Source organism: Mustelus asterias, chromosome 22, assembly GCF_964213995.1.
Source record: "Mustelus asterias chromosome 22, sMusAst1.hap1.1, whole genome shotgun sequence".
Classification (NCBI taxonomy): Eukaryota; Metazoa; Chordata; class Chondrichthyes; order Carcharhiniformes; family Triakidae; genus Mustelus; species Mustelus asterias.
In genome coordinates this window covers 69,369,915-69,395,644 of record NC_135822.1, presented here as the reverse complement: position 1 = coordinate 69,395,644, position 25,730 = coordinate 69,369,915, and the positions used below count along the sequence as shown (strand labels likewise).

The window sequence follows — 25,730 nt, the reverse complement described above, 5'->3', positions numbered from 1 at the left end:
TACCAAGCAGACAGGAAGAATAAGGTTCCACGTAGCAAGGCATTGCTTCGGACTCATGATTTATCACACCGGGTAGAAAGAAAAACGTACACCTTCATCTTCTAGTATGCCACCTGCTCATGGTTCAATACACTGGGGCAACTTGGGAGAAGGGAAGGGATGGAGAGGGAAACACTGTCGTGCTGTAAGGTAAGACGCTGCTTCAGACTCCTTCTGTAGACGAGGGTGGGAGGAGGACCCAAACTACATGTAGGACAGAACCTTGCTTTGTGTGTACAACTCACTATTTGTGGGAAAAAGGCAGTGGGAGGAGATTCCTGGCAGAACAATGCTTTGTGGTCACAATTCATTCATGGGTGAGTGGTCAAGTATCACACACCACCATGTACAGAAGCACGAGGTTTCTGACACTTTTGCCAAATGCACAAAACCTTCAGGAAGTTTCGCCCCTTAAAGATGCGGCCGCACATGGTGCAACCAGACCAAGTGTCCTCTCTCTTTGAGAGTTTTGTGAGGCAGCACAGTGGTTAGCACTGCTGCCTCACAGCACCAGGTACCCAGGTCCGATTCCCGGCTTGGGTCACTGTCTGTGTGGAGTCTGCACATTCTCCCTGCATCTGCATGGGTTTCCTCCGGGTGCTCTGGTTTCCTCCCACAGTCCGAAAGACGTGCTGGTTAGGGTGCATTGGCCATACTAAATTCTCCCTCAGTGTGCCCGAACAGATGCCGGAGTGTGGGCAACTAGGGGATTTTCACAGTAACTTCATTGCAGTGCTAATGTCAGCCTACTTGTGACACTAATAAATAAACTTTAAACTTGGTACGCTGGAGATGAGGACATTTTTTTACAAAGTGTTGAGTCAACCGGACTCCCTCTCGCAGCCTTCCCTTCAGTCAGGTACAGGACAGGGAAGGCCAACAGCTTTTAAACTGCAGTTTTCTTTGGACTGTCGGGTCTCCATAGGCAAGTTTCAATCACCTTCAAATCCCGGTGGATGATGGGCGTTTTGCACTGGTGCAACCTCGCGACTGCTTCACACGTGTCACAGAATATCTGCAATACTTCGTTCTCAGTGAAGCCGGTCTGCAATCGTTGGTTCATCAGGTTCACCACTTGGCCTCCTGCGACAAGAGGAAAAAAGGAGGCAAGAGTTAATTAGAGAGCCCAACACACACACACACAATCACAGTGCAGAAGGAGGCCATTCGGCCCATTGAGTCTGCACCGACCACAATCCCACCCACGCCCCACTTCCGTAAACCCTCACATTTACCCTGCTAATCCCCCTGACACTCGGGTCAATTTAGCATGGCCAATCAACCTAACCCGCACACCTTAACTGCAGCCCCCGGAGGAAACCCACGCCAGACACGGGGGAATCGAACCCGGGTCCCTGGCGCTGTGAGGCAGCAAATTGTGCCACCATGGCACTCCTTAACAAATATAGCCCAGTTCACGACACAGCTCACACGCACCCAACTCAGCTGAAGCGAAAGCTCCTTAACTTTGAAAGGCACAATTGTGAGGGGGTCCCCAAGATACCAATCAATGGAGAAAGGGTAAATATGAAGCACTTTTTCAGCACAAGCTGCGACAGTATGACAAATGGACAGAACGCTTCAACCTGTGAGCTGATAAGTAGGTCAGAGTTCTCAGAAAATTCACTGACCTAATAACTGTAAAGTGCTTGGAAGAGATATGGATGAACTGTGCTATGTTGGATGGTCTTCACTGTCTGTGTACTGCACACAACTAACAGGATGGCCCATTTTGGAAGGGCTGAACTTACAAAGGGGGTGGGGCTCGACAGGGAAAGGAGACAGACAGTCAAAATTTCCCCGTTCATGCAAAGCAACAAAGGAACAGAATTAGCACATCCGCTTCACTGCCTGGGCCAGGCCATTGGGATGTGAGGGAAATGTCCGACAGACAGCTTTCACACAAGTTAATCCAGACTGGACTTGGGGATTGATCCGTTCCCCAACCTTCAAGTTCTTCCTTTGTGCTGCAACACCAGTTAAGCAGGAAATCAACCCCATCGACCCTCAGCTGTCCAGTGGATTGGATACGACATTCCACATTCAGTGTGAGTGACTCATGTCATCATTTCAAGGCTCTCATTGCTCCCCCAAGATGTCATAGTAGAATTCAGCTCCTCCTTCAGATTGTTCACATCACAGAGTCTATAGTGCAGAAGGAGGCCATCCGGCCTATCGAGTCTGCACTGACCACAATCCCACCCAGGCTCTATCCCCATAACCCCATGCATTTACCCTAGCTACTCCCCCTGACACTATGGGGCAACATACATGGCCAATCCACCTAATCCACACATCTTTGGGGCTGTGGGAGGAAACCGGAGCACCCGGAGGAAACCCACGCAGACACGGGGAGAACGTGCAAACTCCACACAGACAGTGACCCAAGGTGGGAATCGAACCCGGGTCCCCTAGTGCTGCGAGGCAGCAGGGCTAACCACTCTGCCACCGTGCCGCCCACGGAAGCTGACGGCAAGAGGAGACAACCTCTGAAGATTTGCCGGTTTGGGTTCAAAACCTGCTCAATGTGACCACGATAATCACGCAATAAGGGCAAAAGAGGGAGTGAACAAATGGAACCTGGCTGAAATCTTATCCGGTTGCGCAGCTTTGAGCTCAGAGGAATACCACGTGGAAAGCAATTTCACAGACGACAGGAGCTTTGGAATTCAGTTATAACATTGCAAACTTCATTCTGCCATTAAACAATGGGCTTGGAGATCACAGCAAAGAGGAGCAGACCACGAGTTAAATAGTTGGACAGAGGTCTGGTTCCTGTCCTCAAAGTGGTGCATACGGACAGTATGAGCAGTGTCAGGGCATCAACCCCAAATGCCATCAACCAATTCCCCCTTAAAATGGCAATAGACTGAAGGGTGTGGAAAAAAGCTTGCGCCTTTCAGGCAGATATTTGGAGAGTGAATCATTTCTCGGCTCGCCCATTTGTTTGGTTACTTTGCAATAACTTTACTGAAAACATAAAAGCAAAGAGTGAATACTTCCACTGTTACCCAAAAAACGGGTTAAAAGATACTTAGCTTGCACACCCGTGAAGTCGTGGCTGAGATATGGGAGAAAATGCTGCCATTCTCACCACCTCACCCACCCTTTCCCATTGGCAAAGCCAGGCAGCTGTTATTATACTGAGAACAGGTGAATGAGTAAGGCAAGTCTCCCTAGTATAATAAATACTGCAGATGCTGGAAATTGGAGATAAGAAAAGAACTTGCTGCAAATACTCGGTAGGCAGGTGTGGCAGCAGCTGGTAGGCGATGGCCCAGTGGTATCATCGCTGGACTATTAATCCGAAAACTCAGCTAACGTTCTGGGGAATTAGACTCGAATCCCGCCACGGCAGATGGTGGAATTTGAATTCAATAAAAAAGAAAATCAAGAATTAAGAACCTACTGACGACCATGAAACCATTGTCGATTGTCGGAAAAACCCATCTGGTTCACTAATGTCCTTTAGGGAAGGAAATCTGCCGTCCTTACCCGGTCTGGCCTACATTTGACTCCAGAGCCACAGCAATGTAGTTGACTCTCAAATGCTCTCGGGCAACTAGGGTGGGCAATAAATGCTGGGCCCAGCCAGCAGCGCCCATGTCCCGCGAATGAATAAGATAAAAATTGTGGAAAGAGGATAAGTTCACATTTAGAGTCGAATAGGACTCTCCCTCAGAAGTGAAATAAATGTGGAAATGTGACGGCTTTCTGCTGTTTAAAGGGGTGACGGGAGGAACAGTGAAAGGGAAAGTTTTAGGATGGGGTCGGGGGCAGGAAAGGTTAAATTGCAAAGGTGTCACGGAACAAAATGAAAAGGCAGTGGTAATGGTTATAAACAAAGCAGCTGGTCAGAGGGACTGGCAGAACAATGAGCAGCTCCGACCCAAAGCAGATACGATAGCGACTTTTAAGGGGCGTCTGGACAAGTACATGAATAGGATGGGAATGGAGGGATATGGTCCCTGGAAGGGTAGGGGGTTTTAGTTCAGTCAGGCAGCATGGCTTGGAGTGCCGAAGGGCCTGTTCCTGTGCTGTAATTTTCTATGTTCTATGTTCAAAGCAGAAAACATTACAGACAAGGGCAAGAATGGCACAGGGCAAAAACAAACAGATTAAGATCATGATCTGAAACTATTCAACACAAAGCCAAGCACTGAAGACTGTACAGCTGCTGTTCATAGAATCATAGAATCCCTGCAATACAGAAGGAGGCCATTCGGCCCATTGAGTCTGTACCAGCCACCATCCCACCCAGGCCCTATCCCTGTAACCCTCATTTACCCTGCGAATCCCCCTGATACTAGGGTCAATTTAACCTGGCCAATCAACCTAACTCGCACATCTTTGGAGTGTGGGAGGAAACCGGAGCACCCAGAGGAAACCCACGCAGACACGGGGAGAACGTGCAAACTCCACACAAGACAGTGACCCGAGGCTGGAATTGAACCTGGGTCCCTGGTGCTGTGAGGCAGCAGTGCTAACTCACTGTGCCACTGTGATGCCCTCACCACTTGCTGAAGCTAGTGTTGAGCTTCACTGAAACAGTGCAGCAAGGCTGAGGACAGAAGAGACAGAGTCTCACAGCAAGCTGGTGTACTGAAATGGCAAGTGACTAGGAGGCTGCGATCATGCTTGTGGCCTGAGCGGAGATGTTCCGCAAGGCGCTTCGGGCATTGCACCAGGACGACAACTTAGAGCCAAGTAGAACGACTCAAGACAGGAGCTTAACAAGACAGCGATGACGTTAGCTTGGGAGGGGGCATTCAGATGAGTCACCCAAAGAGATAGATTAAAAGAAGTAACTCTGATGAGGAGTGAGAGGTTTAAGGTGGAGTTTTGAGAGATAGGCTCCAGAGCTTAGAGCTGAGGCATGGCTGCCAATGATAGGAAAAGAAAATGTGGCTGAACAAGACAGGAGGCGGTGGCATCGTGGTATTGTCACTGGGCTAGTAATCCAGAGATCCAGGGTAAAGCACTGGGTTCGCTGGTTCAAATCCTGCCACTGCAGATGGTGAAATTCAAATTCAATGAAAATCTGGATTTATAAGGTCTAATGATGACCACAAAACCATGGTTGACTGTCATTAAAAAGATCCCACCTGATTCACTAATGTCCTTTCGGGAAGTAAGTCTGCCATCCTTACCTGATCTGGCCTGCACGTGACTCCAGATCCACAGCAATGTGGTTGATTCTCAACTGCCCCCTGAAATGGGTGAGCAAGTCAAGGGCAAATAGGGATGGGCAACAAATATTGGCTTAGCCCATGATGCCCACGTCTCATGAACAAATTAAAAAACAAAGCTGAATCCAGGACCATGGTAGTGCCCATCATTCTCCAAAATTTGAGCTCCCAAGTTCAACCACTTGCTACGGTTAGTTTTGCTGATGTGCCTCATCACAGGTGCTCTCATGCAAGCAGCATTTATGAAGATATTGGAACAAGTCCCTCTCCTGTCCCCTCCGTCAACATAATAGATCAACTCAAGGCAAGTGGCGAGGAAGAACAAATAAAAGACAAAGAGATTTTCTCCTTTAAGCATCGCTAGGAAACACTAAAGCAGTAACTTGTGGTGTTGAAGACCGCAAAAACAAAATCGGATGGCAGGGACATTCAGCTGTAGCCATGGAAACCTGCAAACACCATCCACAGCTCAAAAGGAAGCTCGAGTGTAACAAATGAGATAATGGCACCCATAACTTTGCACCCAGCCGTTCGACCAGGGTTGGGGAATAACTAAGTGTAATCTAAATGCGTGCCAAGGCAATGGAGGAAGGCAATTTGCACCATTAAAACCTGGGTGGGTTGACCAAACCCGCTCTCCAACAGCGAGCGGCACAGCAGAGTGGCCATTACTGTGATAAAGTGCAGCATTCCGGGCTCAGCTCGGGAACATCCATTATTCATCTGCACAAGCGCTTTCGCCAACACTGTTCCCAGGTTTTCCTGCGCACACAAGACTTTGGAGGGGTTCTGAGACCAAATGGAAAACTATCTTGGTTCTCATTATCGCAGAATCATAGAATCCCTACAGTGCAGAAAGAGGCCATTCGGCCCATTGAGTCTGCACCAACCAGAATCCCACCCAGGCCCTCTGCCCATAACACCATGCATTTACCCTGCTAATCCCCCTGACAATAAGGGACAATTCACCATGGCCAATCCACCTAACCCGCACATCTTTGGACTGTGGGAGAGAACTGGAGCACTCGGAGGAAACCCACGCAGACACGGGGGAGAACGTGCAAACTCCACACAGACTGTGACCCAAGCTGGGAATCAAACCCGGGTCCATGGCGCTGTGAGACTGCAGTGCTAACCACTGTGCCATCGTGCCACCTAAATTATGTGACAGGACATGCTTGGGGTTTCCTTGCTCCAACTGCACACCATAATACAAATGGTCCTTCCTTCCCTGCAGCAACTGATGACAAGTACAGACTGGCAAGAAACACAAGTCTCTGAACGCGCGGACGGGCATCGAGAGCTGGATTCAGCCGAGTTAACTGGCAGAGCCCAAATCCTTTGCTTCCAATGGTGCAGTAATTGCAGATTCTGTATAACGCGCAGAATCGGACATGACAGAATTGGGCAAGAAATCAAAGGGGGAAAGAACAAATCACCAGACTCTCTTTCCCAAGACAAACAGGCAACATAAGAGCTTGGAAAGATGCGACGACATTTGTAATCGCCAAACACACACCCTCTGGAACCACGGTTTAATCTGGTGACTGAACGAGTGACAATGCACAGCAATTGCCTCACAAAGAACACCAAAAGCAAGAGACTGAGAAAGCTTTACCTTTGTAGAAACATGCCTCAAGTCAGGAGCACTTCTCTCCTGCGTGAGTGAATATTTTGGATCGTTTACTTACGGAGGAAGCTCCACAGTGGTCAAGGAAGTAACCCAGAACTGGTCTTTTCCGTATGCGACAGAAATGAGGCCCAGAATTTTCTTGCTCTGACTCAAAACCCGATTGCTAATATTCCTTAATGCTAATGTTGGTTCTGGAGTTGAGAGGGTTGGTTTATGAGGAGAGACTGAATAGACTGGGGCTATACTCATTGGAATTCAGAAGAATGAGGGGAGATCTTATAGAAACATAGAAGATTATGAAGGGAATAGATAAGATAGAAGCAGGGAAGTTGTTTCCACTGGCAGGTGAAAATAGAACTAGGGGGCACAGCCTCAAAATAAGGCGGAGCAGATTTAGGACTGAGTTGAGGAGGAACTTCTTCACCCAAAGAGTTGTGAATCTGTGGAATTCCCCGCCCAGTGAAGCAGTTGAGGCTACCTCGTTGAATGTTTTTAAGGCAAGGATACATTTTTGAACAGGAATGGAATTAAGGGTTATGGTGAGCGGGCGGGTAAGTGGAGCTGAGTCCACGAAAAGATCAGCCATGATCTTATTGAATGGCGGAGCAGGCTCGAGGGGCCAGATGGCCTACTCCTCCTCCTAGTTCTTCTGTTCACTTACTCCAAGACTGTATTTAACAGTTCTACCCAAAAGGTTCCAATCAACTTATCACTACAGGACTCGCCCTCCCTTCTCGCCGTGACTTCAGCCTGGATGAAGATGAAGTACGGGGTAGTGATTTGTTAGCAACACTTGCTACCTACAAGACAATTCATGCAAAATTGGCAGAAATGTACCTGCACAACACTCAACAAGTACGTAAATGTGCAGGACAGTTAATTTAGTGCTGTCATGCCTTGGTACCCGAATCACCCCATTTGAAACCTTGACTTGCAAAAGCTCATTCTGCCCTGAAAATCTGGTCCTACAGAACATTTGCACCAGACCATGCGCAGAGAGCAAGGGTGCTTGTGCTGAGGAGGGTAACCAGCGGAATGGTGCTTCCCAAATTTCCTCTAAATATATAGAATCCGACAGTGCAGAAGGAGGCCATTCGGCCCATTGAGTCTGTACCGACCACAATCCCACCGAGGTCCTCTCCCCATAACCCCATGCATTTACCCTAGCTAGTTCCCCTGACACTAAGGGACAATTTAGCATGGCCAATCCATCTAACCCGCACATCTTTGGACTGTGGGAGGAAACTGGAGCATGCGATGAAAACTCACGCAGACACGGGGAGAGCACGCAGACTCTGCACAGACAGTGACCCACGCCAGGAATCGAACCCGGGCCCCTGGCGCTGTGAGGCAGCAGTGCTAACCCACTGTGCCACCTATACTTTTGGCTCCCAGTCTTGACTTTAAGATTGTCATCCTTGTTTCCACATCTCTCCATGGCCTTGCCCCTCCGTACTTCTGCAACCTCCTCCAGCATCACAACCCTCCAGCACACCTGCGCTCCTCCTCTAACTCCAGCCTCTTGTGCGTGGCCAGTTATAAGGGCTGTATGATTTGTGGCCGTGCCTTCAGCTGCCTGTGCCGCAAGCTCTGGAATTCTCTGCCTCCGCCTCTCTAACTCTCTTCCCCTCCCCCCACCCCGAAGATATTTCTGAAGGCAGAATTCTTGGACCAAAGTTTTTGGCCATCTGATCTAATATCTCCTTACGTGGCTCAGTGTTATTTCTTCTTTTATCACACTCCTGTAGAGTGCCTTCAGACATTTCATTGCACTAAAGACACAGGGCAATTCACAGTGCTTTGGGTTCAAAAGTACATGGGATGTCTCCTCTGCACGCAAATGCGTGTGTTTGGGAGTGGGTGGGGGGTTAAGAAAAATCAAGGCCAAAATCGTTTGAAGCTGAATCATGAATATTTCTGTGCAAATCTCATATCCTTCCCTGGTCATGATTGAATGCAGGTTTATTTTTTCATTTGCAAGAAATCTGACAAGCAAAATGTTTCCAAATTTAAATGCAAATTCCTTTCCTCAGGAGCCATTGTATTCATGTCAGGGATAGATTCAGCCTGCTGATGGGTCCAGCAGATGAAAGCAACGGTGACCATGAAACTATCACCAATTGGCTTATCATAGAATCCCTACAGTGCAGAAGGAGGCCATTCGGCCCATCGAGTCTGCATCAACAACAATCCCATCCAGGCCCTATCCCCCCAACCCCACATTATTTACCCTGCTAGCCCCCCCTGACACTATGGGGCAATTTACCTTGGCCAATCAACCTAATCGACACATCTTTGGACTATGGGAGGAAACCGGAGCACCTGGAGGAAACCCACACAGGCACGGGGAGAACGTGCAAACTCCACACAGACAGTGACCCGAGGCTGGAATTGAACCTGGGTCCCTGGCGCTGTAAGGCAGCAGTGTTAACCACTGCGCCACCCATTATAAAAACTTATCTGGTTCACTAATACCCTACAGGGAAGGAAATCTGCCATCCTTACCAGGTCTGGCCTGCACATGACTCCAGACCCAAAGGGAAGGCAGTAGCCTGGTGGTATTGTTGCTGGACTAGTAATCCAGAGGCCCAGGCTAATGCCCTGGGGACCCGGGTTCAAATTCCAGCGTGGCAGATGAAATAAATAAAATCCTGGAATTAAAAGTCAAATGATGACCCATTGCTGATTGTAGTAAAAACCCATCCGGTTCACTAATGTCTCTTTAGTGAAGGCAATTTGCCGTTCTTACCTGGTCTGGCCTACATGTGACTCCAGATCCACTCATAACTGTCCCCAGGAATGGCCAATAAATGCTGGCCATGCCAGCGCCATCCCACAGAATTAATGTATCGGAGTATCCCAATGCACTTCACAGGAGCATTATCAAGCCAAACATGACATGGACACACATAAGGAGGTGGCCAAAAGCTTGGAAAAAGTGGTAGGTTTTAAGAGATGCCTTAAAGGAGGCAAATTCAATACAAACCACGAGGTTGTGTTCAAAGAACAGAGAACAGTAGAGCACAGGAACAGGCCTTACGGTCCACCAAGCCTGCACCGATCGATCACGTTGTCCTATCTAGACCAATTACCTGTATCCCTCTATTCCCCGCCTGTTCATGTGTCTATTCAGAGAAGTCTTAAATGTGCCTAATGTAACTGCCTCAACCCCCTCACTTGGCAGTGCATTCCAGGCCCCCACCACCCTCTGTGTAAAAAACTTCCCCCGCACATCTCCACTGAACCTTCCCCCCCCCCCCCGCTTACCTTGTCATTTCTGCCCTGGGAAAAAGCTTCCAACAATTCACCTGATCTATGTCCCTCATAATTTTATAAACTTCTATCAGGTCACTCCTCAGCCTCCGTCTTTCCAGGGACAACAATCCTAGCTTATTCAATCTCTCCTCATAGCTAATACCCTCCATACCAGGCAACATCCTGATAAACCTTTTCTGTACCCGCTCCAAAGCCACCACGTTCTCCTGGTAGTGTGACGACCCAGAATTGGACACAGGATTCCAAATGTGACCTAACCAACGTTTTATGCAACTGTAACATAACTTGCCAACTTTTATACTCGATGCCCCGTCCGATGAAGGCAAGCATGCCATATGGTTTCTTCATCACCTTTTCCACCTGTGCTGCCACTTTTAAGTATCTGTGGACCTGTACTCCCAGATTTCTCTGTGTGTTTATGCTCCTGGTGGTTCTGCCATTTATTTTGTCGCTCCCATCTGAATTGGACCCACCAAAATGCATCACTATCCACTTCAGGCCAGTTTAGAATCCCCCCCCGCTGCCCGTGACCATCAGGTGAGAATTTGTTCCAGCTGACTGCTTTAAAAATGAAATAAAAAAATTATTCTTGACATGTTTCGCGGCTCTCATTGGTTATTTGTCCTTGCAAAGTAATGTGGATAAATCCCAGTCAAGTCCACGAGTTTCTGCGGCTATCACCTCTCGGGATGGAAGGTTTATTCCCCACTGATACATTAATGCGCAAGGAAGGAATTAAAATGAAGGCTCTGACCTCTCTGTAATAAATCAAGTCAGATGCACAAACGCATTTCACTGATGCAGATTCCATTAGGTAATGAAATAAACGCCCTCACCTCGACAAAAATCCATCAGGATCAGCACTTCCCAGACTTCTCCGGAGCCGACAGCCGTGGTACTGGAATCAATATAACCAACAATGTTCTTGTGCCCTGCCAGGTCCCTCTGGAATAAAGATGATACTTGGTCACAAGCAGGTCACTGCTTGTTTTTACTGGCATCGCACTGCTGTCCAAATAATCATTTGCAGAGTCATGCTCTCTGACAAAGTTGCACTTGTGATTCTCAGCCACGCGGCAGGAGAATGATGACAACTGGCCACAATATCTCAGGACTTGGGAAGCCTGCCATCCAGCAACTGCTTTCTGGAAAGCGTGGGTGTGCGGGCTTCAGCGGAGAGTGCAACTCGCTGGGTTGTGGTGCATCCTGAATGTAACCCAGTCTGCCAACATTCACTGCCTGTGCCCACGCGAGGAAAAACAGCCACCTGAACAAGACAGCTGAGAGTCGATGCTGGTACAGCAGCACGGCAGCAGCAGTCAGCAACTTCAGGACGTGACAGAAGACTGGGGATGGAGAGAAAGAGCAAGTGGGGGGGTGGGGGTATGAGTGGTGCACAGGACAGATCAACGGCTCCCAATATCAATCTCAAGTTCTTTCTGTCACAGAAACAGAAAATGGTCACAGAAAAACAAAACGGACCATATCGAAACATTATCTTAGACATCAATAGTTTATTCATTCAATAAATGTTTTCAATTAGTTCACTTCTACTTCTCTGAAGACTAACAATGAAAGGAATGCTTGGAGAGAATGGCAAGAGAGGGAGAGAGAGAGGAAGAGAGAGGGAGGGAGGGAGGGAGAGAGGGAGGGAGGGAGGGAGGGAGGGAGGGAGGGAGGGAGGGAGGGAGGGAGGGAGGGAGGGAGGGAGGGAGAGAAAGAGGGAGGGAGAGAAAGAGGGAGGGAGAGAAAGAGGGAGGGAGAGAAAGAGGGAGGGAGAGAAAGAGGGAGGGAGAGAAAGAGGGAGGGAGAGGGAGAGAAAGAGGGAGAGGGAGAGAAAGAGGGAGAGGGAGAGAAAGAGGGAGAGAAAGAGGGAGAGGGAGAGAAAGAGGGAGAGGGAGAGAAAGAGGGAGAGAGAGAGAAAGAGGGAGGGAGAGAGAAAGAGGGAGAGAGAGAGAAAGAGGGAGAGAGAGAGAAAGAGGGAGAGAGAGAAAGAGAGAGAGAGAGAAAGAGGGAGAGAGAGAAAGAGGGAGAGAGAGAGAGAAAGAGGGATAGAGAGAGAGAAAGAGGGAGAGAGAGAGAAAGAGGGAGAGAGAGAGAAAGAGGGAGAGAGAGAGAAAGAGGGAGAGAGAATAAGGGAGAGAGAGAGAAAGAGGGAGAGAGAGAGAGGGAGGAAGGGGGAGGAAGGGGGAGGAAGGGGGAGGAAGGGGGAGGAAGGGGGAGGAAGGGGGAGGAAGGGGGAGGAAGGGGGAGGAAGGGGGAGGAAGGGGGAGGAAGGGGGAGGAAGGGGGAGGAAGAGGGAGGAAGAGGGAGGAAGAGAGAGAGAGAGGGAGGAAGAGAGAGAGAGCGAAAAAGAGAGAGAGAGAGAGAGAGAGAGAGCGCGCCAGACACATGGACTGGAACTTTCCTATTCCACCCGCCATGGGAATCGTAGCGAGCCGGGTCCGTCTGGTCCAGAACAGGTGCTGATTTATTGTTTGCCTTTCATTTCCCCTCCAAACACAACCTCAATATTCTACCATGGACTTCCCTCCCACGTCCATCAGCCCTCTTTTGAATCGCTACTGTAGGCGGTACAGAATTCTCCCCTGCCTCCTTTTGCAGACTGGGAAGATATTCAGCACTTGGTAGCTCAGAACTACGTCCGATGTAAAGACCCAATGCCTGTAAACATTTGCCACTCACCATGATTTGGATCTCTCGCTTGCACACCTGCAGATCATGTTCATTGTTGACATACATCCTCTTCAGTGCACTTTTAACGCCATTGTGAGTCTTTACCAGGAACACAATCGCAAAACCACCTGGGAAACAAACAAACAAAAGCTTTATTCATAGAATCACAGTATCCCTACAGTGCAGGAGGCCACCATTTGGCCCATCAAGCCTGCACCGACAACAATCCCACCCAGGCTCTATCCCATAACCCCCTAACAACAAGGGTCAACTCCCCACGGCCAATCAACCTAACCTGCACATCTTTGGAGTGTGGAAGGAGACCGGAGCACCCAGAGGAAACCCACACAGACACGGGGAGAATGTGCAAACTCCACACAGGGACAGTGACCCAAGCCTGGAATCGAACCCGGGTCCCCGGCGCTGTGAAGCAGCAGTGCTAACCACCGTGCCACCCAAATCTTCGGGCAAGTTCTCCAACATTACACGTGCTGGCAACTCCTCCAGCCAAGCTTTCTTTCAGCACCCCCAACATGGCTGACTCTACTCATGATGTGACCTGGGAAACTATTAGGAGTAGGTTTAGCCTGACAGGTGGACTGTGACGGGCTTTTGTATCTTTCTTCCTCAAACATAAGTGACAAAAGCAGATTCAAACAGTCCTTTACTTCCTTGGCAACTCGAATTGTCAGAATTGATCACATTCATCAGCAAGTAGCAGTGGGTGCTCCCGAAAGTAGTTTCATTGTGACTGAAGTCATTTGGGACAATTCAGAGATGCACTCATGCCAGCTGATTTCTCTTCATAGAATCAGAATGCCCAACACCTGGAAGAATTCACTAACCATTTGGTGCTTTGAGCTGAAGGCACCGGCAGCAATTCATCACCCAACATCCGGGTCCTCCCACAGTCTGAAAGACGTGCTGGTTAGGCGCATTGACCCAAACAGGCGCCGGGGTGTGGCGACCAGGGGAATTTCACAGTAACTTCATTGCAGTGTTAATGTAAGCCTGACTTGTGATTAAGAAATAAACTTTAACTTTTAACTTTAACTCTGCCAGCTCTCCACCCAAGTCACTTTCACACTGGACACATGTGGCTCTCACTGGCACAATTGTGCATCCGAAATCGATTAGTATCAGGGACAGAAATGGTCAGATTCTGAATTATCTGTCAAGCTTAATCACCCGGCAGCAGAATGCTATGGATGCTGGAAATCCGAAAGCAAAACAGAAGACGCTGTTTCTCATCACTGAATATTCCCCGAGTCCACGGCTCAGGTCTTCAGAACTCCACAAAAAGTTGTCGACGTAACAGGTTTTAAGCAAGTGCAGCAGCCAGGAAAGGCAGGGGGAAGAGTGAAGGAAGCAACAGCAGCAATGACCTATATGTCAATAGTGACTTTAACGTATCAAAACGCCCCCCCCAAGGTCCTTCATAGGAGCGCGATAAAACCAAGGATGATTACAGCTACGCAAGGTGATGTCTAGTCAGGTGACTAAAAAGCTTGGGCAGGGAGGTAGGTTTTCAGGAGAAAAGTGAGTTAGGGAGGCAGAGAAGTGGAGGGAGGGAATTTGAGAGTTTGGAGCCGAGGCAATTGATGGCACGGCCACCAACAATAAAGTAATTGCAATTGTGAGTGCACAAGAGACCAGGGTGAGAGGAGCGCATGCCTTCTTTCTTAAGCCTTCGGTCACCAGTCCCAATATCCTGTGGCTCAAAGTCAAATATTGTTTGATACTGCTGCTGTGAAGCAACTCGGAAATGTTTATGATTTTAAAGGTGCCGTATAAATGTAAGTTGCTTTTGAATATGCCAAGGCTGTGAAAATATTCTTGAAAATGTGGTTCACTGCTAAAGGCTGTTCAGCCTGTCGCCACATCAACATTGGACAAGTCACGCCCCAAACAAGTAGAGGTCCCTTCACCTCATCTCAACAGAAGAGCGAGCTAAAACTTCTGTTCGATAGGTGGGATCCACTAGACATAGGTTTAAGGAACCAGAATTGTGTACTGACCTACCATTACTCCCTGGAGAAAGCAATGTGGGCCCTGACTGCAGCCACAACCACTGAAAGCTTGGTCACTCACCACCATGAAGCAGGTGCATTATAGCATGAATAATTCTGTGTTGAGTTAGCACATTCTCCCTGTGTCTGCGTGGGTTTCCTCCAGATTCCTCCCACAGTCCAAAGATTGGCCAGGATAAATCGCCACTTAGTATACCAGGCGGCAGGGTGGCACAGTGATTAGCACTGCTGCCTCACAGCACCAGGGACCCGGGTTCAATTCCTGGCTTGGGTCACTGTCTGTGCAGAGTCTGCACGTTCTCCCCCCGTGTCTGCGTGGGTTTCCTCCGGGTGCTCCAGTTTCCTCCCACAGTCCAAAAAACGTGCTGGTTCGGTGCTTTGGCCATGCTAAATTCTCCCTCAGTGTACCCGAACAGGCGCTGGAGTGTGGTGACTAGGGGATTTTCACAGTAACCTCATTGTAGTATTAATGTTAAGCGTACTTGTGACACTAATAAATAAACTTTAAAATAAGATGTATAGTTTAAGGGATTAGCAGAGTAAATACGTAGGGTTGTGGGGATAGGGCCTCGGTAAGATGCACTGTCGGAGAGTTGGTGCAGACTCGGTGAACCAAATGGCCTCCTCCTGAACTGTAAGGATTCTACAATCCTTCTATGATTCGTTAATACAATGACAAAACTTTTTTAAAAAGCACCTGATTGTCAGTCACGTGCTTTTGGAAAGTCTAATTTGTGAAAGGTGCTAGATCAATGCAAGTTATTATTCCCACTAATTGGATGATGGATATAATTTGAAATTGAACTGGAGCAGCCATCTAAGCATTGCGGAATAACTCACCCCCTGACTCCCCAAAGCCTGTCGACCCTCCACAAGGCACAAGTCAGGAGTGTGATGGAATTCTCTCCCCCTGCCCGATCAGTCCAGCTCCAACAACACTCAAGAAGCTCAACACCATCCAGCCCCATTTGAGTGGCACCCCATCCACAACCTTAAACATTGGCTCCCTCCACCACCGACGCACAGTGGCAGCAATGTGTACACCATTTACAAGACGCGCTGCAGGAACTCACCAAGGCTCCAAACCAGTGACTTCTGCCACCCAGAAGGACAAGGGCAGCAGACAGATGGGAACGCCACCACCTGCAAGTTCCCCTCCAAGCCACTCAGCATCCTGGCTTGGAAATATATCGGCCATTCCTTCACAGTCGCTGCGTCAAAATCCTGGAGCTCCCTCCCTAACAGCACTGTGGGTATATCGGCACCACATGGACTGCAGCGGTTCAAGGCAGCTCACCACCTCAAGGGGCAATTGGGGATGGGCAATAAATGTTGGCCTTGTCAGCGACACCCATGATAAAACGTAAAAATGTGTCAATGTGTTCATATCAGAAACCACAATTAAAATAAAGGTTTGAATTTTTGAATCAGAATGTCCAGTTCATTTCCAAGGACGTTTCCCACTACAGTTCCCGGCACTGATCCTCGACACAGTCGGATTCAGATCAGACAACGCCGCAGATGCTGCTTCCAACATTAGCCTGGATCAGTGGCAGGAGCTGCACCGATGCCAAATTCAAACTGGCATAATGAGTCACAAGGGCAGCACTGACAGCAGGCAGCAATTTGTTCTGCCACATGACAGGCTGCTCTGAATAACCAGGCACTGCTCCCTGCCAGGAGCCAACAGCAGGAGCATCGCTGCAGGACAAAGGCAGCAACATACGGGGATGCTGGAACTCAGCGAGGAACGCCAATAATCTCCAACACCCAAAAGGTCACTTCAAATTCAACTTCGGAGCATTGCTTTATTCAGCTAACTTGGGATGGTGCTGCATGCTTCAAAGAACAAAGAAGATTACAGCACAGGAACAGGCCCTTCGGCCCTCCAAGCCTGCACCGACCATGCTGCCCGACTGAACCAAAACCCGCTACCCTTCCGGGGACCATATCCCTCTATTCCCATCCTATTCATGTATTTGTCAAGACGCCCCTTAAAAGTCACTAGCGTATCTGCTTCCACTACCTCTCCCAGCAGCGAGTTCCAGGCACCCACTACTCTCTGACTAAAAAATCTGCCTCATACATCTCCTTTAAACCTTGCCCCTCGCACCTTTAACCTGTGCCCCCTAGTAAGTCCTTACATCCGTCCTCCAATCTCATTCAGTTGGAGAGTGTAAAACCAGGGATCATGGTCTCAGGGTATGGTGTCGGACACTGAGAAGCAAGGAGAAATAGCTTTACCCGAGAGGTTGGGAATTTTTGCCCCAGAGAGCTGTTGATGCTCAGTCCTTGAGTATGTTCAAGATCGCGATGGCTTGATTTTTGGACACAAGGGTATATTGGCGGCAGAAAGTGGGATTGAGGTGGGTCAGCTCTAATGTGATTGACTGGTAGAGCAGATTCGAGGGGCTGGGTGGACAACTCCTGTTCCTTTGTTCACGTGTTGTAAATCTTATGTTCATGTGTTGAGCAAAATGAACAGCACACCCATGAACACAGCTTGGAAATATGTTAATGTTGAGCACTGGATAATCTCTCTCAGCTTCTGGTTCTTTCTGGACTGGTGTTGTGTGGGCCCAGGCAAACTGGGGGAGGCAATGGCCTGGTGGTATTATTGCTAGGCTATTAATCCAGAAACTCAGCTAATGTTCTGGGGACCAGGGTTCGAATCCCGCCACGGCAGATGGTGGAATTTGAACTCAATAAAAAATATCTTGAATTAAGAATCTACTGATGACCATGAAACCATTGTCGATTGTCATAAAAACCCATCTGTTTCACTAATGTCCTTTAGGGAAGGAAATCTGCCATCCTTACCTGGTCTGGCCTATGTGCAACTCCAGAGCCCTAGCAATATGGTTGACTCCCAACTGCCCTCGGGTAACTGGGGGTGGGCAATAAATGCTGGCCCAGCCAGCGATGCCCATGTCCCACGAATGAATAAAAAAAAGGGACACAACCAACACGATCAAACACAATGCAATCATTCACTCAGCCAGCAGCGCCAGGAAGTTATTTCTGTTTCAGAGAAATCAATGTAATCAGTGACAACCAAACAACACCTATCCTGACACCAACGGTGGAGCAATTAAAATCAGGGATGGATGCAAGAGTTGGAGCAGAGATGCAAGCGGCAAGAGATTGGGGTGTTGGTGTTGTGGCTGGAGGAGTTTACTGAGCTAGAGATGTGTGATGCCATGGAGGGATTGAAAAGAAGAATGATTTATTTTTAATTTGAGATGTTGCAGGACTGGGAGTCAATGGAAGTCAATAAGCACTGGGGTGATGGGTGGACTGGATTTGGTTCGAGCTGGAATACAGCAGTAGTTCTGGATGAACTACAGTGTAGAAACAGTGGAAGGTCAGCTAGGACATCATAGAAATCATAGAAACCTTACAGTGCAGAAGGAGGCCATTCGGCCCATCGAGTCTGCACCGACCACAATCCCGCCCAGGCCCTACCCCCACATATTTACCCGCTAATCCCTCGAACCTACACATCCCAGGACTCTAAGGGGCAATTTTTAACCTGCCCAATCAACCTAACCCGCACATCTTTGGACTGTGGGAGGAAACCGGAGCACCCAGAGGAAACCCACGCAGACACGAGGAGAATGTGCAAACTCCACACAGACAGTGACCCAAGCCGGGAATCGAACCCGGAACCCTGGAGCTGTGAAGCAGCAGTGCTAACCACTGTGCTACCGTGCCGCCGTCATTAGAATAGTCAAATCTAAACACACTGCCTTGATTCACTCCACTCTGCGTAGTACACCTGATTAATGACACTGGGTCACTTTCCCACCTCGCAAATGCACTTTAATACCTTGCTGCAATGCACTCCTTCTTTTAGCATGTGCAGCGATCACCAAGTCAGACAATCGCTTCCACAGTGGCTAAATAGAGCAGCCTCTGCTGAGGGTTATGAGTGGACAGTCTTCATTAATTGAGTCATTGACTGAGCCGCTGTCCAGGTTCCCTGCAAGGCCCCACCTGCTGCACAAGGGTCTGGGCATGTGCGGTGACAGTTGAGGAGTGCCCAATGTTGGCATGGCAGGTTGAAGACGGATGGGCGGGCTGTGGGATCTGTGATGAGGAAGTGCTTTTCAATGGTGGCATAGAAACATAGAAGATAGGAGCAGGCAGAGGCCATTTGGTCCTTCGAACCTGCTCCGCCATTCATTACGATCATGGCTGATCGTCCAACTCAATAGCCTAATCCTGCCTTTTCCTCATAAACTTTGATCCCATTCGCCCCAAGTGCTATATCCAACCACCTCTTGAATACATTCAATGTATTGGCATCAATTACTTCCGGTGGTAATCAATTCCACAGGCTCACCACTCTTTGGGTGAAGAAATGTCTCCTCACCTCCGTCCTAAATGGTCTACCCTGAATCCTCAGACTGTGACCCCTGGTTCTGGACTCCCCCACCATCGGGAACATCCTCCCTGCATCTACCCTGTCTGGTCCTGTTAGAATTTTATAAGTCTCCATGAGATCCCCTCTCATTTGTCTGAACACCAGCAAAAACAATCCTACTAGTCAATTTCTGCTCATACATCAGTCCTGCCCTCCCCGGAATCAGCCTGGTAAACCTTCGCTGCACTCCCTCAAGAGTGGAGTGCAAGGCATGTTGGTTCCATTCCCACTGCCACAGGACCTCTGCGGTTATTCTTTGGCACATTGTGTCAGCCGTTCAGGCAGGCATAATGGAGGCAAGAAGCAGGTAGATTGGTAAGGTCCTCTAGAAGCAGCAAACTTGGGTTGATGTAAACGTTCTCCAGGAGTATTCGTGGTGCAATCTCCCTCTTACATGAGGGGGCTGGATATTGCTCAGGACTGGGAGCCAGGGCAGTTCAAACGATCAGAGGTGAAACGCATTGTTATGTTGAGCTGGGTATCTACAAGACTGGTGTGGGATGAGTTGTACCATACTGTTGTACAATACTCTGCAGTCAAGTAGACAATGGCAAGAGCCAACGTCCTTGAGGTTTGAGCATCTGCACCCCGTGAAGAGCCAGCAGGTTTGCTGCGGAGGTGGTTTGTGCTTTATTTTTTGCTGCTGTCTTGCTCAGGTATCTTTGACATGTCAGTGTTCGGTCAAGGGTAATACCAAGATAAACGGGATGTTGTTAGGGATTCAGTCTCTTGCCATTCTAAGATTTTGTGTACTCAACTCAGTCTGAATCACTGACACATCTTACGTTGGTAACTCTCCAGTTCAGACCCCCGATTTGTGGGTCCCCACAGATGGAATCATTCCTCTTGTCTCCAAGGATTCTAGTCAATCTGGCCTGACAGGACAGTTCAAACACAAAATGGAAACAGAGGTATCTCTCTTTCAGACCTTTCAATTCTGCAGTGCCTGAAGTCACCTGGCCTAACCTGGTCAAAGCCAGAATCAGCACCTTTTAATCTTCTTTGTGAATCTGCTCCGAGTTCGCAAAGGAACCAGAGGTGATAAGGTGATATGAGGCAAAATGGGTTCACGCAGCGAATATTATAGTGCAGGCAGGTTCAATTGTGGCTTCAAAAGGGAGTTGGATAATTATCTTCCAAGAAAATTCTTGCAGAGTCCTGGCAAAATGGCAGAAGGGGGTGTGGGGGTGGGAATGGGACTAATTCTTTTGGGGGGTGGGGGGAGAGAAAGAAAAGAGTGGGACTAGCTCTTGCAGAAAGCCGGTGGGGGAGAGATGGGCGGATAGAGTGGGACTAACTCTTGCAGAAAGTCAACATGGGCGCAACGGCCCAAACCAACTGATTGTGTGCTGCAACTATTCTGTGATTCACTGACAGTGTGAACAGTGAGATAATAACCAACATGTTGGCAAACCAGTCCAATGGGACAACGGATCCTGTGAACAAAGGAAAGCTGAAAGTAAAAGCGCTCGTTGCACAGTCAGCCAATATTTGGCATGCGGTTTCTGCGTCAGTCACAAAAGTAGAACTTTGGAGTTGCCCTGCAAGTCAAACTTAGCCAGGAAAGAGGAGAGAAAAGAGCACTTCTTCCTGAAGTGTGGCCGTTCTTCTGATAACGACTTCAGCAATTTTGTTTTTTCATTTGCACATTCCTGGAGTCCTTCTTACATCAGCCCCAAGTTAAACAGGTCTCAGCCACCAGATAAGAACATGGTGGCACGTATGAGACTCTGTACGAGTCAAGTATATGTGGCATTGTATTACCTGTGGCAGCAGCCTGTAAACTTGGAGAGCCCGGTCAAGTAATGACTTTTTGGCTCAGCACTTTGCTGTACAGTGTTGAGTCTGTATTATAAAATGCTGGGAGACTGGTTGCTGTGCTGACTCACTGCCTCCATGAACAGTGAAATCAGAATCAAGGCCACCTCCCCTACCATCCGTGGCTGCTGCTTCTCCTCATGTTACATGCCTAAGTGCCAAGGCCAAATGTTTGTTGAGCTTAGCAGCAACATGCGCCCATCAATATCTACGCTATCACACGCAGCACACCAGGACACCAGTCTCATAACATTAAAATAATTACAGCCATTCCGCCTTCGCTAACACAGGCAGACAGCAATAAAGACTAAACAGGGATATTATCCTGCAGCTAACAGTCCTGGTGGTTAGGTTTTCTACAGAGCCGAATAAAGCCAGGGCAAGTGAAATAGCATGCACCAGCCGAACAACTACACCGAGTGTGATAACGATTTCCATATGGCAAAGAGATTTAACTTGCAACTCAGCAATTACACTAGGGCTCACTTACAAACTGAAACCGATTGAGAGAGGAGGGTATGGAATGAAGCAATCACAGAATCCCTACAGTTCAGAATGAGGCCATTCCACCCATTGAGGCTGTACCGATCACAATCCCACCCAGGCCCTATTCCCGTAACCCCACACTTTTACCCTGCTAATCCCCCTGACACTAAGGGGCAATTTAGCATGGTCAATCAACTTAACCCTCATATCTTTGGACTGTGGGAGGAAACCGGAGCACCCGGAGGAAACCCACGCAGACGCAGGGAGAACGTGCAAACTCCACACAGACTGTGACCCGAGGCCGGAATTGAACCCGGGTCCCTGGCTCTGTGAGGCAGCAGTGCTAATCAGTGTGCCACCGTGCCGCCAATATGTTTCCCAAAATGTTCCTGGTTGTTTCAGTAACCCCATAAACCTACATCATCGTCAGCCCAAAGAATGACAGACAGTCACCAGGCACTGGGTAGCAATGGCTAAGGAAATGCCTTTCCGAGATTTAGCTAAAATCCTGCCAGTGACCAAAATAACTGACCTGGTGAAAATTCAGAGGGGAAACTGGCTAAATACTTGAAATGGAGGGAGATGAAACAAACTCGTGAATTTGGAAAGCGCCTTTCAGGACCTCAGGACATCACAACGCACTTTCCAGTCAAACAAGTAATTTACTAGTGTGGTCACAGTTACAACTTGCGAATCGCAGCTGCCAATCTGAGCACAGTAAAGTTGCACAAACAATGAGGCAATGATCAGATCATCTGTTTTCATGTTGATTGAGGGACCGAAGATGGCCCAGGACACTGGGGGGAGAAACCAACTGCTCTTCAAAAGAGTGGCTGTGGGATCTTTTACATCCAACTGAGCACTCAGTTAGAGCTCCATCTCATTCAAATGACAGCAAATAGAACAAAGAAAATTACAGCACAGGAACAGGCCCTTCGGCCCTCCAAGCTTGCACCGACCATGCTGCCCGACTGACCTAAACCCCCTCCCCCTTCTGGGGTCCATATCCCTCTATTCCCATCCTATTCTTGTACTTGTCAAGACGCCCCTTAAAACTCACTACCATATCCGCTTCCACTACCTCTCCCTGAAGGTTCAGCGCACCCCTGCCCCCGGTCCTGTACTCAAGCGTCAGCTCATTTCAGGGGCTGGGGATTGGCGGGGGGGGGGGGGGGGGGGGGGGGGGGGGGGTAAGAAAAGGGTGCTACTCACTGAGAAAAGGTGAGTAAATTGGATGGAAGGAGATTGTCCCAGGGTGAAGGGATAAGTGGCCTCTTTCTGTGTTGTAATTTCTATAACGCTCGGAGGGGAGGCATGTGGAATATTAGAAGAAAGATACCTGGATACCAAGTGTCACCCATCAATGTAACGCTTCCAGACTGAGGAAGCAAAAGATTTCAGGTGAAATTTGTCGGAACTAAGGGCTCTCCTTTCTGTTTTCAGATCGAACTCTTGTTCTATTATTCTGGCTTGAACTCAGACACAACTTCTAAGTTGTGAGACTGTGCAAACCAAGTATGGAAGGTAATACAGAACGGTGAACTGGGACAGAATTCAGAGAATACACTCCTCTTATCATGAAGGTGTGTTTAAATACTGTTCCTCAAATGTGTACTGCCTTACTTGTGATTCAATATAGAGAGGGCCCTTGCACTGTGTGAATCTGATAATCACACAATGTATGCATACTGCTGGAAACGATTCACACAAAGTCACTTGAATGTTACACCCATTCCACATTGCGAACGCAAGAAATTATTTCAACAGGAAGAGTTACTTTAGCAATATGGTCACATGCCCTCACCAACCAGGCAGTCTGTAAAGTGCAGTGCACAGATGTAAAAAAAAACTAGCTGACGTGATCCTTTTTTATTTATTTATTCGTGTCACCAGTAGGCTTACATCAACACTGCAATGAAGCCACTGTGAAAATCCCCTAGTCGCCACACTCTGTCGCCTGTTTGGGTACACTGAGGGAGTATTTAGCATGGCCAGCACGTCTTTTGGACTGTGGGAGGAAACCGGAACACCCGGAGGAAACCCACGCAGACATGAGGAGAACGTGCAGACTCCGCACTGGCAGTGACCCAAGGGAATTGAACCCGGGTCCCTGGCGCTGTGAGGCAGCAGTGCTAACCACTGTGCCACCTTTCAGAAGCAGAACATGCAACAACAACTTGCACTTAGATAGCACGATTAACATGGGGGGGGATTATCAAACCGACTTTGACACCAAGCCACCCAAGGAATATCGGGAAGGAAGTAGGAGGTTTAAAGGAGTGCTTTAGGAGCAGACAGGGAATTCCAGAGCTTAGGGCCAAGGCATCTGAAGACATGGCCGTACAATGGTGCAACGTTTAAACCGTGGATGCACAGGAGGCCAGGAGCACAGGGAGTTCCAGCATCGAAGGGGAGAGGAGGGGGTGAGTCATGGATGGATTTGAAAACGAGAATGACAATTGAGGCATGACTCAACGACTAGCCCATGTAGGTCTTCCGTGCAGAGGGTTCTGGGTGAAATGGATTTGGTACAAGTTCAGACATGGGCAGCAGGTTTTGGGATGACCTTCAATGTGTGTGGAGTTTGTACGTTCTCCCCGTCTCTGCGTAGTTTTCCTCCGGGTGCTCCGGTTTCCTCCCACAGTTGAAAGATGTGCGGCTTAGGTGCACTGGCCGTGCTAAATTGCCCCTTAGTGTCCCGGGATGTGTAGGCTCGAGGGATTAGTCAGGTAAATGTGTGGATTTGTAGGGATGGGGCCTGGGGGTGGAATTGTTGTCGGTGCAGACCCGATGGGCCAAATGGCCTCCTCCTGCACCATGGGGTTTCTCTGATCTAACTCCTGCAGGAGGGCCAGGGGTAAGTTGGAATCCTGGTGTTCAAAGGTGACAGAATCACGGAGAAGGATTTCAGCAGGAGCTGACACAGATTCGGGCGATATCACAGAGATGCAAATAGGGAGTCTTAGTGATGCAACAGATATGTGATCAGAAGCACCTCTTTCGGTCAGACACAATGCCAAGTAGCCAGAGGTTATGCTGGTGCATTACAATATCCGTGCCAGATCACATTTAAAAGCATGATGTTTACTGCCAATCATGACAACACAATTTCTTTCCAAATGCTCCCAAGGAGAAAAGTCCAATTTCCAAGTATGAAAAGGGATGATGGAAAAGAAGTCTCGGTACCAGGCCTGGAAAGCTGATTAAAAAGGAACCTCATTCCAGGTGCAGAAAATATTAATTGGCACAGGTTAAGGCCAACCCAAAATATGACATGGAATTACACCTGGAGAGCATGAGCAAAGGAAATGAACTGTGAAAAGGCAAATTAAAACAGGTGTTGGGAAGAGGTTCTTTCTTCGAAGTAATAACCAGTCACACACGATATTGAAGACAAACACTGAGGGCATGCAAAAGTCAGCATCGGATAGTAAGGAACTGAAAACTCTCCCCGACTTATTCTGGAACACACACATTGCTGACTTCTCTTCTCAAGTTGAACCCTCCTCCCTCATGGCCGGATCTCCTATCTGTGACAACCAGTACTTTACTTTCTAATCTTCTGAAATTGCTGCTATTTCTCACTTTTAACACCCTTTCCTGTACTGGTACCAAAGAGCACGGCCACAACACTGCTGCCTCACAGCGCCAGGGACCCGGGTTCGATTCCCGGCTTGGGTCACTGTCTGTGAACGTTCTCCTCGTGTCTGCGTGGGTTTCCTCCAGGTGCTCCTCCCACAGTCCGAAAGGCGTGCGGGTTAGGTCCATTGGCCGTGCTAAATTCTCCCTCAGTGTACCCGAACAGGCGCCGGAGTGTGGCGACTAGGGGATGTTCACAGTAACTTCATTGCAGTGTTAATGTAAACCTACTTGTAAACAAATAAATAAACTTTACTTGAGAACGACACAGTGAAATGAAAAAGTGGCAGGGTCACGTGCCATCATTATTCGCCACCAGTCACAGGATTCAACACTCGGAGTAGAAGGCAGAAGGCAGAGATCTCAATTACTTATTTGACTAGCTTCCCAACAGAAAATGGAGCACAAGGAATCAGATATCATTCATTCTGCATCTTTGGTTTCAGCTGCGGGTGGGCCTCTTTGCACAGGTTCCTTTCACAGCAACAGAACAAGCGGAGAGAAAAAATATCACTTGA

The 25,730-nt window shown here is 48.5% G+C and overlaps 1 protein-coding gene across 18 annotated transcripts in view; it reads right to left on the bottom strand.

The window, feature by feature from the left end:
• The window catches only part of LOC144510160 (AP2-associated protein kinase 1-like), a 150,455-nt gene that overhangs the window by 99,576 nt on the left and 25,149 nt on the right, over window positions 1-25,730 (bottom strand). For all 18 annotated transcript variants that reach the window (XM_078239554.1, XM_078239557.1, XM_078239555.1 and 15 more), the window contains exons 2-4: window positions 12,823-12,941; window positions 10,974-11,082; window positions 980-1,122 (exon numbers count right to left, since the gene is read on the bottom strand). In XM_078239554.1, the coding sequence (XP_078095680.1) occupies window positions 980-1,122; window positions 10,974-11,082; window positions 12,823-12,941 (371 nt within the window). The remainder of the gene's footprint in view (window positions 1-979; window positions 1,123-10,973; window positions 11,083-12,822; window positions 12,942-25,730) is intronic.